The sequence below is a fragment of the Tamandua tetradactyla genome, chromosome 2 (assembly GCF_023851605.1).
Source record: "Tamandua tetradactyla isolate mTamTet1 chromosome 2, mTamTet1.pri, whole genome shotgun sequence".
Classification (NCBI taxonomy): Eukaryota; Metazoa; Chordata; class Mammalia; order Pilosa; family Myrmecophagidae; genus Tamandua; species Tamandua tetradactyla.
In genome coordinates, this window is record NC_135328.1 from 52,861,763 (window position 1) to 52,877,519 (window position 15,757).

The following is a 15,757-nucleotide window of genomic DNA, read 5'->3' on the forward strand; positions in this document are numbered from 1 at the left end:
GTCTCATCTATAATTCTATCAAAGACCATCAATTTTATAGATGATCAAATATAATAATCAAGAACTATAAATTATAAATGCTTAATCACTGCTTTGACTTCATATTCTCATTTCTAGGAATTTACATTAGGGAAATAGGATGCTCCTACCTCCAAAAACTAACTATAAAAGTAAAGAATTCATTGGAGTTTTGTTTTTATAAACAAACTAATAAAATAAACAGAAATAGCCTATACCTCAAACAATAAAGAATTAGTTAAATGAATTATAATAGTGTTAGAATAATACACAATCACTAACAAAATTTCAAATTTTGATAATTTGAAATTCTAATTATCAAAGCTATACATTTTCATGTATAAACATGAAGAAATCTTATATTAACTGGAGGAATGAAGAAGAGTATAAAATTATATCTCTACAAGCTGAAATTTAAATATGTTTAAAAACATACTGAAAATAACACACTGAAATTTTATATATACTTATAAAAAACATCCAAAAGGAAATTTGAAAAAAATGAAGACTTTGACTTTTAAGGTATTATGATTTTTGTTCTTAACTCAGAGTTTTAGTAACATTCTTTGAAAGTTTGGAAAATTTATAAATGAATAAGCACTATGTCCCCCAAAAGGGAGAGTAAATAAAAGAAATAGAAATTCTTTTTATATAAGCTCAGTTTAAAAAGATGACAAATAGTTTCACTGTAAATTTGTAAAAATCTAGAAAATTCATGTAAGTATAAAAATTTCAGATTTTACTATATTAGAAGTAATTATATTGACTTATAGAGAACTGTGGACTTCCCAGTAATTTCTACTCATTATTATTAAGCCCGAATAAATCCTAGCCATTGTCATAGAACACAGTTTTGTTGATAATTTATATTTCTAAATAAGACATGAAGACAAAGTAAAGGAACGAAACTGTGTACTTTGGCTTTTGTTTGCCCCAAAAACCAGTCACTGATTTCACTATCTCTAATGAGAAGCTGAAAACTGCCAAAAATACCATTGCCTTAAGTGGAGCCCATTATGTAAAAAAAATAAGAGCCCTTTTCATCTTGGGCTTCTAGGAATGTTCAGGTTTCACAATGAGAACGATTGCAGGCTCAGATCAGGCAGGAAAGATTCTAAAGTGCTATGTGTTTGCAGATGGCAAGTCAGTCGAGTAACTCTTAAAGTAACTTGTTTTTTAAAAATCAACATATTTTTATCAAAATGAGTCAATAGATTTGTGTCAGTACAAACATGAGTTATTAATAATATTATATGAGTGAACTGTATTGTGATGTGAGAATATAGTACACATGAAAACTGATGCATAAAGATCTTTTTTTCTTAAAAACATAAATATTATCTTATTTTACAATTAGAGATTTGAAGATGTAAAGTTCAACAGCCAGTTCATTAACACGATATGGCGTCAAAGTCAAGGAGCAAGTTAATCTCTCCATCTACCTTACTTTCTTCTACTTTTCAAATCCATACAAAAAAAAGAAAGGAAATCTCATCTATTGCATAGAAGTCTATTTTCACTATGTCAGTGCTTCTCAGAGATTCATGTACTAAAACATACCAAAATCTAGCAGAACACTAAGTTTCTACCACTATTCTCAACTGATTTGGAAATAAGTTCTACATGCAGTAATGAGATCTGGCAGGATCCAGTAAATTCTAAGGAGTCCCGTAGGTAGACAGGATCCTGCCACTGCATCAAATGGCCTAACATGTATTATACCAATGGTTAAAAATGATAGTTATGCAAGACATTATTTCTATTCAACAATGAGAAACAAAAGCTAGGTCTAAACTTTCAAAAGCAGCTGTTTTCAATGCCATCTCCCAAGTCAACATTTTTAGCAAGGTCATTTTAAATACTGGATAACTACTGTTATGACATATGGTCACAGGAGGCCAGTACACATTCCTATTTTCTGTAATTATATCTCAATCTAGAAGCTCTATGGTAGAAATGAAATGTTGTCTTGAGAAAGAGAAAGACTATGATAAGAGCTTCCAGCGCTCAGTGCCTATATCAGTAAATCCAAGTGCTGCACTAGGTGGTTTGTATTTTATCCTCATGATCTTCCCTTCAACTCTGTGAGGTACTTACGATCAGTCTCAGTTTACAGATTTAGAAGGGGAAGCTTAGAGTTTATGTTATCTGCTTATTTTTGTTTGTTTGCTTTATTATTCTTTTTTGTTTTTAAAATATTTTTATTATAAACAACGGACAAACATACAAACATTCTTGACATGGTGTACAATCAATGGCTCACAATGTCATCACTTAGTTGTATATTAATCACCATAATTTTTTTTGAACATTTACATCTCTCCAGCAAAAGAAAGAAAAAAGAAAATACTCATACACACCATCCCCTTACCACTCCCTTTCACTGACCACTAGTATTTCAATCTACTCAATTTAATTTAACTTTTGTTTCCCCTATTATTTCTTATCCATATTTTTTACTCATCTGTCCATATCATAGATAAAAGGAGCATCAGACACAAGGTTTTCACAATCACAGTCACATTGCAAAAGCTGTATCACTATTCATTCATCTTCAAGAAACATGGCTACTGGAACACAGCTCTACAGTTTCTGGCACTTTCCTCTAGCCACTGTAATACACCATAAACTATAAAGGGGATATCCACATAATGCATAAGAATAAGCTCCAGGATAACCTCTTGACTCTGTTTGAAATCTCTCAGCCACTGACACTTTATTTTGTCTCATTTCTCTCTTACCCCTTTTGGTTAAGAAGGTTTTCTCAATCCATTGATGTTGAGTCCCAGCTCATTCTAGGATTTCTGTCCCACGCTGCCAGGGAGGTTTACACCCCTGGGAGGCATGTCCCACATAGAGAGAGGGAGGGCAGTGAGTTCGCTTGCTGTGTTGGCTGAGAGAGAGAGAGGCCACATCTGAGTAACAAAAGAGGTTCTCTGGGGTTGACTCTTAGGCCTAATTTTAAGTAGGCTTAGCCTATCCTTTGCGGGGATAAGTTTCGGGACAGGTTTCACAGGGACAAACCCCAAGATTGAGGGCTTGGCCTATTGATTTGGTTGTCTCCACTGCTTGCAAGAATATCAGGAATTCTCTAAATGGGGAAGTTGAATTCTTTCCCCCTGTTCCCCATTCCCCCAAGAGGACTTTGCAAATACTTCTTTATTCACTGTTCAAATCACTCTGGCATTTATCAGGGTATCACACTAACCTGAACAAACCTACAAAATCTCATGTCCTACTTAAGGTTCTATGTACTTATGGTGTTCAATTAAACTGTCCATAAAAGTTAAATTAGGAAGTGCACTAGTCAAAATATAAATATTGTACCAAATAAATATTTCTTGCTTTAGTCTCACACAGAAGTTGAAGTTTTAAAATATGAATGACCATCTATTTTCAGTACCCTACAATATTGACATTGCTTTGTTCTTCTTCATGCAAAAGCATTTTTTAATTTGTACATTGTCACTATTATTGTACATGCTAAACATTCCTAAATTATACCATCTCAGTCTGGTTTCATATGTGCCCCCAGCCTTCCTTTCTCTATCATTCTCACACTCAGCTTCATTCAGTAAACTTACATTATTGTGCTACACTCAGGTAGTATTGTGCTATCCATTTCTGAATTTTTGCAATCAGCCCTGTTGCACAATCTGTATCCCTTCAGCTCCAATTACTCAATGTCACCCTATTTCTATCTCCTGATAATTTCTGTTCTTAACTGAGATTCTCCAAGTTCACTTATTAATGTTAGTTCATATCAGTGAGATGATACAGTATTTGTCCTTTTGTTTCTGGCTAATTTTATTTAGCATAATGTCCTCAAGGTTCATTCACATTACATAACCTGCTTACAATTGATGACACAGCTGGTGAGGGTGCCCAAACAGTGAGCTGGGTTTACTGACTGGAAAACCTGTGTCCTTTACCTTCCTCATCCAATATCTCAGCAGGGAGTTAAAGCTCTGCAGACACAGTGCCGACTTTGGTGCTCCCCATCTTCTAAGAATGATCTGAAGCATACTGTGAGTCCTTCATTATAACACAGCAAGAAGGCAATTGGACTTGTCATTAAAAAACCTAGTTTTGAATTTCACCTCTGTTGTGCCACTTTTGCCAATAATTAACTTCACCAGAAAATGGAAATGATAACATTTTATAGTTGTTTTAAGTCAGCCTTATGAAAATTAGTCAAGTCAAGGTAGCCAACAGTAACAACTCAAAAGAAGAAATTTGGGTAGCATGAAAAGATCTCAAGTAGCTCCTTTTCTAGGCTAATTGCAGAAGATGTTCACATTATTCAGCCCAGCATCCCTGAATGTAAATTAAAGAAAATAAATCACTGGAAACAACATGCATTGCCCTGAAACAAAGCTGCCAGAATTGACTCCTAGATCCACCACTAATTAGCTGTGTGATAAGGGCCAACTCACTTCACCTCCCTGTGCTACAGGCTCCATACCATGTGTAAAATAAAGGTTCTCATCCCAAAGGGATGATGTGAAGATTAAATGTAAAGTGCAACAGATGTTTGCTATTATAATCTATAAAAATGAACACTTTGAGGTAAACAATTTTAAGAACCCAATACTAATCAGAATACTTTTTTAAATGATAGTGTATAAGCATACAACATAAAGTCACATTCTCTAGTTCAAATAATAACTATTATTTGGAAAAAAGAAAAAATGTTCATGATACATTATATTAAAACCCCACAATTATACACACATTTTCTACTGATATTCTTTTCTAGACTTTCAAAATATTTCAGTTTTTCACATTTTTATTTTAATGTAACTGCAAAATGCTCCAAAGAGAATATGGCTTTTGTAGCTCCTCTTAAGAGAACAGCTGACAGAGCTGTTTATTTGTAATCCTCCTTAAAATAAAAGGAATACTATGTAATATATTTTATTGCTATATAATATTACAAGATATTATTTAATGTGCATATGTACCACCTATAATTTACTCCATAAATTACTATAATTTTGATTAAAAAATTCAAAATACAGATATGATTTGCTGTAAAAAAGACGTGATCAACAATGAGTAAATACAGGGACCCAATCAGAACACAGCAAAGAAATAAACAAATCTTCAGCTAGTAAAATCAAATCTAACTGAGAACTAAACTGAATTTAAGACCATTTCTTTTGCTTCTCAATTAGTTCTTTCATTCCACCAAGTATTTGGAATCCTGCTTTGTACAACCCCAGGTACTATGCCAGGTGTAAGGATACCATGGTAGACAAGCAAAATCTTTGCCCTCATAGAGCCCACATTCTAGTGTGGGTGGAAAGAAAAACAAGTAAATATATAAAATATTAGATGTTGATAGGTACTTTGGAAAAAAGGTAAAGTAGAAGAAGGAGGGGAGAATGAGTAGGGGGGGAACTTCACAATTTAAAATAAAGTAGACAGGAATCACCCATGAGGGTGACATTTCTGAGAAAGACGTCAGGGAAAGATTTCTGCAGATATTTGAGGAGAGCTTTCCAAGGAGAGAAAACCCAGTGCAAAGGTCCCGAGGCAGAGGCAAACTGGGAATGGCTAAGGGGCAGCAAGGAAACCATGGTGGTTGGAGGACATGAATTCAGAGTGGTAGCATCAAGTCAGGTTATATGGGCTTCACATCTCATGATTCACTCCAGAAATAGAATTTATATTTCCTTCTAAGTTAAATGCACATGGTTCTGCCTGAAATGCAAAACTGTATGGGTGGAGAAAGGTCAGTTAAGAGACACAGAGCATGAACAAAAATAGCAAAAAAGAGGTATAAATCTTTACAAGGCCAAGGGAAGTTCAGAAACAAGGAAAGCAATTCAACTGTGTTCAGATTTATTTTATTCACTTTATTAGGATATTAGGCATTTGTACTTTATTCTGAACCTTTGTATTCTATTTCACCGAGGCATTTGTACTCATTCTGAACCTCTGTATTCTGTTTCCCTGCTTCCTTTCCACCATCTAAAAGAAAAGCTCTTCTGTAGTGAATGGTATAGCAGGGGTTGTCATCTAACTTGGAGCTCTTATGTAAGTTTTCTCAACCTTAGCACTATTGCCATTTTGGGCCAAATAATTCTTTGTTGAGGGGGTCTTGCCTGTGCATTGTAGGATGCTTAACAGCATCCCTGAAATCTACCCATTAGAAGGTACAGTAGGAATCCCCCAGTTGTAACAACTAAAAATATCTCCAGACAATGCAAATGTAGCTGGAGGTGGTGGTGGTGGTGGGTAAAATCTGCCCCCAGTTGAGAATTACTGCTTTATGGTAAATAAATAAAAATTCCTTATCTCAGTTTACTAGCATATTGCTTTGCTTTGTTTTTTAACTATTAGGTTGATCTCAACCATGTATCTCTTCATACGTTCTAAACAAACCCAAATCCATGTGCCATAAATTTATAGTTTAGAAAGAACTAAAGTATAAGAGAAAAGGAAAAAGGTGAGCTAGTGTGAACTTGCTATTAATTTAGTCCATTGTCTTTATATATTCACATCACATACAAATTGTGTCAGTTTGAAGCTGTGATGGATCCCAGAAAAGCCATGTCCTTTAATCCTGATTCAATATTTAGGGTGGAAACCTTTGAATAGATTATTTCCATGGAGACTGACCCACTCAATTGTATTTGTAGCCGTTACATTAGACAGAGATATGATTTCATCCATTCAGGGTAGGTCTTTATTAGTTTACTGGAGTCCTTTAGAAGGGAAAACATTTTGAGAGGGTGCAGAGCCAGCAGAGATGCTTGGAAAACAACTGCTTCAGAGCAAACAGAGACCCTGACCTTGGAGGTGCTTGGAGTACTCAGTGTGCCAACAGAGGGACCAGATGCCTAGACAGGGACCTCTGGATCCCAGCTGATGTTGCCAGGTGCCTTCCCATGAGATGTTAAACAAGCCAGAACCCAGAGTAGTATCCCAGAGGAGCTAAATGAGGGCTCACAACTTAGAGAGGAAACCACTGGCATCAGAACCTGGAAGCAACGAAACGGGGAACAAGGACCAGCAGACACCAGTCACATGCCTTCCTAGCTGACACTGGTATTCTGGATGGCATCAGCCTTTCTTGAGCAAAAGTAACCTGTTGTTGGTACCTTAATCTGGATGTTTTCACAGGCTTAGAACTGTAAACTGGTAATTCAATAAATTCACTTTTTAAAAGCCGTTCCATTTCTTGTATATTGCATTTTGGCAGTACTAACAAACGAAAACACAAATGGTCTCCATTTGGAGGCTAGATATATGTTCATTCACTCTTTCTTTCTTTCATTAATTCATTCATTCAGACATACATGCATTTTTCTACCCATAAAAAATTTATGGAGCACCTCCTACAGGCCAGGTACTGTTCTAGTTCATTGTAATACTGGTGAGTGAGGGAGACACAAGTCCTGGGGCAGATAGTACTTCGAAAAAATAACTACAAAAGGATCTGCCATCCACATGCTCTTCTTTGATGAGACTATGACACATTCTCCATCTGCTTCAATCTGGGTAGGCTTACAACTCCTTTGACTAATAGAGTAGGCAAGAGGGACACTGGGACGGTTCCAGTTATAGCCCTGCCTCCCAGAGCCCTGAGCTGCAATATAAGTTTAGGCTACAGAGGACAGGCTAAGCCTACTAAAAATTAGGCCTAAGAGTCACCCTCAGAGAACCTCTTTTGTTGCTCAGATGTGGTCTCTCTGTCTAAGCCAACTCAACATGTGAACTCACTGCCTTCCCCCCACCCCATGTGGGACATGACTCTCAGGGGTGTAAATCTCCCTGGCAACGTGGGACAGAAAGCCTGGGATAAGCTAGGACCTGGCATCAAGAGATAGAGAAAGCCTTCTTGACCAAAAGGGAGAAGACAGAAATGAGACAAAACAAAGTTTCAGTAGCTGAGAGATTTCAAATAGAGTTGAGAGGTTATCCTGGAGGCTATTCTTATGCACTATATAGATATCCCTTTTTAGTTTATGGTGTATTGGAGTGGCTAGAGGGAAGTATTTGAAACTATTGAGCTGTGTTCCAGTAGCCTAGATCCTTGAAGACAATTGTATAAAGATATAACGTTAACAATGTGACTGTGTGATTGTGAGAACCTTGTGTCTGGTGCTCCTTTTATCCAGGGTATGGACAGATGCGTAAAATCTTGTTTACTAATATACTTTGAGTGCATATTTGTCTTTTTTCTTAACAATAAAAACTATGAAAAGACTGTAATGGCGGCAAGAGAGGCAATAAGGTTCCCCTTCATTAGATGAAACCAAGGAATAAAAGGTCATCTTTGTTTTTTAATTCATTATAAGCACTTATTTTCATATTTAATATTATTTATTCCACAGAACATATGCTACATTGTATCATGGACTCTTTTCATACCTGATATCCTCAAACATATTTAAATCCTTCACAGGGATTCAAATTCTGGGGTCCACAGATAAGTTTCAGAGTAACTGAGAGACCTTTGAAATTGTATGCAAAGGCCTGAGAACATTATTTCTAGGGACAGGCTATGATTCTCAAAGGGATCAATTTAAGAGCCACTATCTTATATTTTTCTATTTAGTCTAAAATTTCCTAGGGATATCCTTATTGTCTTTGGTCCACCTTTTCAGAAGAAAAAAATAAATTTTTGTTACCGATTTCCTTTCCTGCTTCAGTTCTTGGATGTAACGTGCTAATTCCACAGTGATCTGTGAGGTCATGTTCTCAGAGATAACTTCATGCTGCCCAGCGTAATCATTCATTTCATTCAGGGTGGAAAGGAAAGCTTTACATGATGTATACCTGTGGAACAGAACACACATCACTTCTTTTCAAACAAGGCCATATCCATCCTAACACCATTTTACTCAGAGAAATATTAATTAAAATAAAGTTAATTTGCACTGGCCTCCCACAGGATTCTGACAATTCATTACATATTGAATGCCCTCATCAAAATGGGTCAGAATTAATTACAACTGAAGCACTTTTTACTTTGTGAAACTGAACTGCTCTATATAATGTAGTACTTGGCTTTGTTAATATTTAGTTAACAAACACAATCCAAAACACAAACACATACTGTATTTACTAATATAATGATCTAAATATTTAGATCTAAATTAGAGACAGATATTTTTGATATTAAGATGCCTTAATTGCTGGCTGAAATTGGCATATTTCTCAGATGAATAAGTAGTATGATAGGGACTCCTGGTATTACATACCAAATCAAGACCCTAGAATACATAATCCACACATCTGTATTTTCTAAACATTTCTTAATTACTTTAATTGAAACAATTAAACAAATGGACACAAATATGTGTGGGGAATGCAACTTAATTTGATAAATATATATTTCTCTTTCCCCTTCATAATCCTCCCCATTGGCCACATAAGATAGGACCACATAAGTATTAATGATAAACATACTTGTATTCTTCTTCCTCCTTCGAGTTCTTTTTAGGTTGGTATTTCTTCGAAAGGTTTCTGAAATAAAAATGCAGACATATCATCTTATCTAAAAGAATAACTGAGAAGCCAGGAATGAAAGATGAAGTTAGTGCTTTTGTTGACAAGCTTTTAATCCCAAAATGTCCACAACTGAAATTCATTTATTTCCTTCCCTCAACATGACGGATGAAGCTCCTGTTATGAAGCAAGCACACAGCTTTGAAACTTGTGTCACCCTAACTTTATTTAATTGGGGAATGGAAACAATGTATAAACAAGCAATGGCTTTCATTTGTTGCACTGAACTTAGGACAGTTTTCCTTAGCAGGCCACCATTCTCTCGTGGCCATCCTCAGTCTGACATTACTGTTCCAAATCCAAGGAAAACAGGGACTGTGCACATATTTAAATTAAAATTCAAACACACTAGGGCATGTTTTCAAGGATATAGGCTGTATCCCCAAAGAGTTAATGACAATTACCTGTGAATAAGTCTCTTTAAAGGAATTAGAGAAAACATTTTTTGGATGTTCAACCCAACATACATTAGGAAAAGTTTTAACTTGTCCATCAGGTTTGCACAGAACATACTCAGAGTAGCCAAAGTCACTCAAGTCTGTCTTCCTAATCCTGTCTCGCAGTCCAAATACATTGGTCTGTGTGCTTAAATTTACACAAAACTAAGAAGTAATCATGAAAAAAGAAAACTCATTAACATTGGTTCTACTGGGTGATTTCTCTTGGATCTTACTTTACGCTACATGGCCATAGGAAGCTGACTAGTGATCCACAACAGATACCTTCATTTGTCAGCATCTCGGTAGTCACTTGCTTATTCATTCCATGCTGCTATTCCTTTTTATAGTAGCTACCTTTATAGCCTCACATTTTACATTTTTATCCTCCACTTCTCAAAAATCTATAGATTTTCCGTAAGAACTGAAAGGAGGGATGCTAACAGACATTTGCACACTGGTGTTCATAGCAGCATTATTCACAACTGCCAAAAGAAGGAAACAATCCAAGTGTCCGTCAACCAATGAATGGATAAAGAAAATGTGATTAATACATATGAAGGAATATTATTCAGCAGTAAGAAGGAATGAAGTTCTGATGTATACAACAACATGGATGAAACTTGAGGACATTGTGTTAAGTGAAATAAGTCAGATACAAATGGACAAATACTGTATAATCTCACTAATATGAGCTAATTATGAGTACACTCAGAGTTAAAACCTAGAATATAGGTTGCCAGGAAATAGAATGTAGGTAGAGAAAAGGGAACGAACATTTAATGTGTGCAGAATTTTTAACTAGGTTGAATTTAAATAGACGTGACGGTAGCATATGATGAAGGTAATTAACAGCACTGAATTGTGCGTGTGATTATAGATGAAAGGGGAAGTTTAGAATAGAGTATGTCAATATAAAGAAAGCTAGGGAATTGTATAACTGAATCCTATGGTAGACGATGACTGTGACTAAAATTGATTGTGGTGAGGAATGCACAACATTGTGGTGATACTGCAAACCAGTGATGGCGTACTTTAGGTGGACTGTGTGGTATATGCGATAATATCTCAATAAAATTGCTAGAAAAAAATCTACAGATTTTCCTAGAAAAATAAGATAAACTTACAATAGTACATTTTACATACAAAGTGTAATGTGATTTTATTTCTAACAAATATTAGTAGATGACATGAGAGGTAGTGGAATTTAGTAAAAATGACATTGTTCTGGAATCAAGAGATCATATGCCTGAATAACATGGCCTTGAAGAATTCAATGAACATGACTGTGCTTCCACTTCCTCATCTGCAAGTTGGAGAGGTTTGGACAAAATGAACTCTATCGTTCCTTCTAGTTTTGAAATTCCGGGAGAATGTATAATATCCAATATAATATAAATGCAATTTCTCAAAAAACTGAAGATATGACAAATGAATATATGACAATGTATAAATTATAATTAGACTAACTAGTGAAAGAAGAATATACTTACTTGAAGATTACTGTCACATGAGTATACATTTCAACCAATGTATAAACTGGCATGATTTCTCTACTGGTACTATGAATACATAGTAAAGTTTATCTGATAAATCTAGATCCAAAATAAAATGTGAATAAAAAAAACAATATGTCCTTAAAGGATGTGCATTAGAGAAAAAAATAATGCAAAAGAAAGAAATATTTTATTTTGAAAGCACAGTCCTTTGAGTTGGTTCATCACAGCCATTCCCTAAAGGTGGATTGAGTAAAAACATACCGTTAAGTATCAGGAATGAATGGGAAGGAGATGGAAAGCAGATATTAACACAATCAGTAGATTCTTTCTCAAATATGTTTTCAGTAGCATTTATGGTGGATTAGAGTTTGGAAAAGCCTAGTGGCTGCATATGAGATCTTTTTTAGTGTATGGCTTTAAATATTAACCATTGTTTCAGTTAACTATAACTTGTGAATTGAAAATAGCACTTCTAAGTTCACTGTTTATATAGAAGTTCTCTCAAAACTGTTATTTTAAAGGTTCATTAAAATCTACATTTTCTTTTTAGCGTCCAGTCCTCAGCAGCCAAACAAATAATAATTAAAATTTTACATCTTGTGGAAGAAAACATAGTTTGAATTAATCCAGGCAAAACCAGGATTTATAGCCCCCCTTCACCAGTCCCCTTTTATCAATCAAATCCTAAACAGGATTAAAGACCTGTTGTGGATAACAGTTTAATAAAGGCCTTCAAATTCGGATGAATAGTACCACTTTGGCAATGTTAGCATATATTGAGTACATAGTTCTTAAAAGCACTAATGAATAATTCACTGTATAAATATACCAGCAGAACACTAAAAGCTTAAGAGGTGTAGAAGTGAATTTCAGATCTAAGGATATTTCTCTTAGGGATCATTTGAAAAAAAGACGAAATTTCCATTTCTATTCTCTGGAAACAGACTACCTTGCTTGTACTGTTATATAAAAAACAAGCAAGGGGGGGCCACAGTGGCTCAGCAGGCAAGAATGCTTGCCTGCCATGCCAGAGGACCTGGGTTCGATTCCCAGTGCCTGCCCATGTAAAAAAAAAAAACAAAAAAACAAACAAGCAAGCAAATAGCACCCACCCACCCACCCACAAACACACATAAATCTTCAAATTTATGGGGTCTTTCTGAGAAATTTTAAGTTATTCAAATTTAAGAAGCTTAACTTGCTCTTTAGATAGCCTAATTAAAAGATAAAAGAAAAATAATATTCTTTAATAAGAATGCTGGATTTAGACCTGGTTGTTGTTAAGAATCCCAGACAGGATTTTAAAACAAGATACTTGGGCCTCATTCCACACCTTCTGAGATAGAAGGTCCACAGTTAAGCCTAGGAATCTTCAGGTTTTAAAAATCTTTCATTTTATTTTTGCGGGTGCATGGGTGGTTCAATGGTAGAATGCTCGCCTTCCATGTGGGAGACCCGAGTTCGATCCCCCCCCCAAAAAAACTTTCAATTTATTTTTTATTTTTATTTTTTAATTTTTTATTAATTAAAAAATTCCAAGAAAGAAACACAAACATTCCCAACACATACACTCAGCAATTCACAATATCATCACATAGTTGCATATTCATCATCATGATCATTTCCCAGAATATTTGCATCAATTCAGAATTTCAATTTATTTTAAAAAACTCACTACAACATTTCTGTAGAGAGACGGCAGCATCAAAGAACCGCATTTTCCCAAAACAAAAGAAAACAAAAGAAAGAAAATTTCATTTTCTAGGAAAAATTTTAACAGCTGAATATATATAAATGAAGAAAGGAATATAACCTCAGGACATAAACCAGGATTTCTACTTTCCAAAGCTCCAAGCTGAATGCATGGCTGGATTCCCTCCAAACCTAGGATGCCACAGAAATAAGATAATACCTTTGCCCCAGGGGAAAACTACTAACCAAGCTTCAGAAGAGAGAACAGAGCTCGGGGCTTTAAAAAAAGATGTGTATAAAACCCTCACCTCCACCCTACAACTTACCTGTCCTCAGGCTTCAGCAAAGTGTGTAGAACAGACAATACCCAGCTTCAAATGAAGTTTCCAGGGAAAGACCAAGAGGTACCAGCAAAGAAAGGAAGCATGGAAAGGAACGTTCACTCTATCAGAGCAATCAGGAACTCTCATGTTGCTTAAGTTCATAATAAAAACAGGTAGGGAGGGCAGGCCATGGTGGCTCAATAGGCAGAGTTCCCGCCTGCCATGCCAGAGACCAGGGTTCAATTCCCAGTGTCTGCCCATGCAAAAAAATAAACAAACAAATAAATAAAAATATAAAACAAAAAAACAGGTAGGCATCAGTCAAAGAATTTTTCATGCTTTTTCTCATTCAGGCTCCAAAATAATGAGGTGGAAATTATTATTATTCATATAGTACAGGCGAAAAAACAAAAAAAGGGACAGAACAATTTACCCCAAATCACACTGCTAGTAAGTGGTAAAATCAGGATTCCAGCCCAGGTATTTGGACTATAGAGTCTGAACTCTTAACACTTCAGTAAATTGTCCATATCAAACATAAGCAAGGTGAAAAGAAATGATATAGTAATATAGAAGAAAATAAAGAAAGAAAATGACAGAGAAAAACCTAAGTCTGGAAGAAAACACCAAAGGAAAGGAAGCAAAATCAAACTCCTCCAGAATATTTTACACTACAGGTAAACTTAATAAAATGATGAAGCCAATAAAGCAAGAATACCAAGACTACAGGTTAAAACAGCATGAGATGAAAAGGGAGATTGCAAAGCTAAGGAAATGAACTAAAGACTAAAACACACCATTACACAACTAGTAAATATATTAGGCTGATTATCAAATGATTAATAAAGTTTCATGATATTTATTATGTCCAAAAACAACTAAGGTAATCAGAAAAAAAAAGATGCCATAAAGAACAGGAGGGGGTAACACAATAACTGGTATCTCTGAAGTACATAAACCAATAAGTATGAACAGAAAAAAAATTCATATATAATTGAAGAAAGTTCACCCGTATTAAATGAAGAACTGAATCTGCATATGAAAGGGCAGATCAAGTCCTAGGAAAACTGATAATAATCAACACTAAGGCATAGCAGGTTTAAGTTCTTAAACTACTAAATTGAAAAAAAAATTCTTCCATTTAGTTAGATAAAGCAAGTCACTTATGAGAAAAAAAAATCTGGCTGGCCTCACATCAACAGTCTATGACAAAAAGAAAAATCAGCAGCATCTACAAAGTTTGGAAAGAAGAAAGTTTAACCAAAGAACCAAAGCAAGTTGTTATTCAAATATAACGGCATTCTCAAATGAGAAAGAATTCAAGGAATAACTATGAGGACTTACGGGGGGGCGGGGGGAGAAATCTGTTCTTGATGTCAACAAACAAGTTGGAGAAACTGGGGTAGAAGGAACGGTATTGAGCATAAATCTACATTTAAATATAGAAGTAAGAGGAATTAACTGTAGGACTCATGTTACAATATAACTCAATTAGAAGAAGCAGAACATGTAAATATTATTTTCCTTATCTTTCATAACAGTGAGTCAATTCATCCTGTTTAAAATTGCAACATGGAATTTAAAAAAAAAAGCAAAAACCAGTAATAAAACATCCTACAATCTTCATTATTTTTTTGCTAAATCTTATAGGAATTTCTAGAAAATAATATCCCTTATGATAAAGATATAAAGTTCAGCAACTCCTTCAGTTTTGCTTTAATGTCTTTTTCTACTATCAAAGTAAATTTATTTATTTATTTTAGAAAATATGTTTACTGAGATATCTTCATGCACCAGAACCATCCAAAGTATACAATCAATGGCTCAGGATATCACCACATAGTTGTGTATTCATCACTATGATCATTTTTAGAACATTTGCATCACAATGGAAAAAAAAAAAAGAAAAACTCATACATCCCCTACCTTATACCATTCCCTCTCATTGACCACTAGTATTTCAATCTGCCCAATTTTTTTTACCCTTTATCCAGCCCCATTATTTATTATTTATTTGTCCATTTTTATACTCACCTGTCGATACCCAGCTGCAAGGTTTTCACAATCACACAGTCATATTGTAAAAGCTATGTAGTTATACAATAGTCTTCAAGAATCAAGGCTACTAGAATACAGTCCAACAGTTTCAGGTATTTCCTTCTAGCTGTTCTAATATACTAAAAAATAAAAAGGGATATCTATATAATGCATAAGAATAAGCTCCAGAATAACCTCTTGATTCTATTTGAAATCTCTCAGCCACTGA

The 15,757-nt window shown here is 35.0% G+C and overlaps 1 protein-coding gene across 20 annotated transcripts in view; it reads right to left on the reverse strand.

Moving 5' to 3' along the window:
- FNBP1 (formin binding protein 1) overlaps positions 1-15,757 on the reverse strand; it is a 152,825-nt gene that overhangs the window by 79,155 nt on the left and 57,913 nt on the right. For all 20 annotated transcript variants that reach the window (XM_077147100.1, XM_077147098.1, XM_077147097.1 and 17 more), the window contains 2 exons: positions 9,442-9,498; positions 8,661-8,808 (listed from right to left, as the gene is read on the reverse strand). In XM_077147100.1, coding sequence (XP_077003215.1) covers positions 8,661-8,808; positions 9,442-9,498 — 205 coding nt within the window. The remainder of the gene's footprint in view (positions 1-8,660; positions 8,809-9,441; positions 9,499-15,757) is intronic.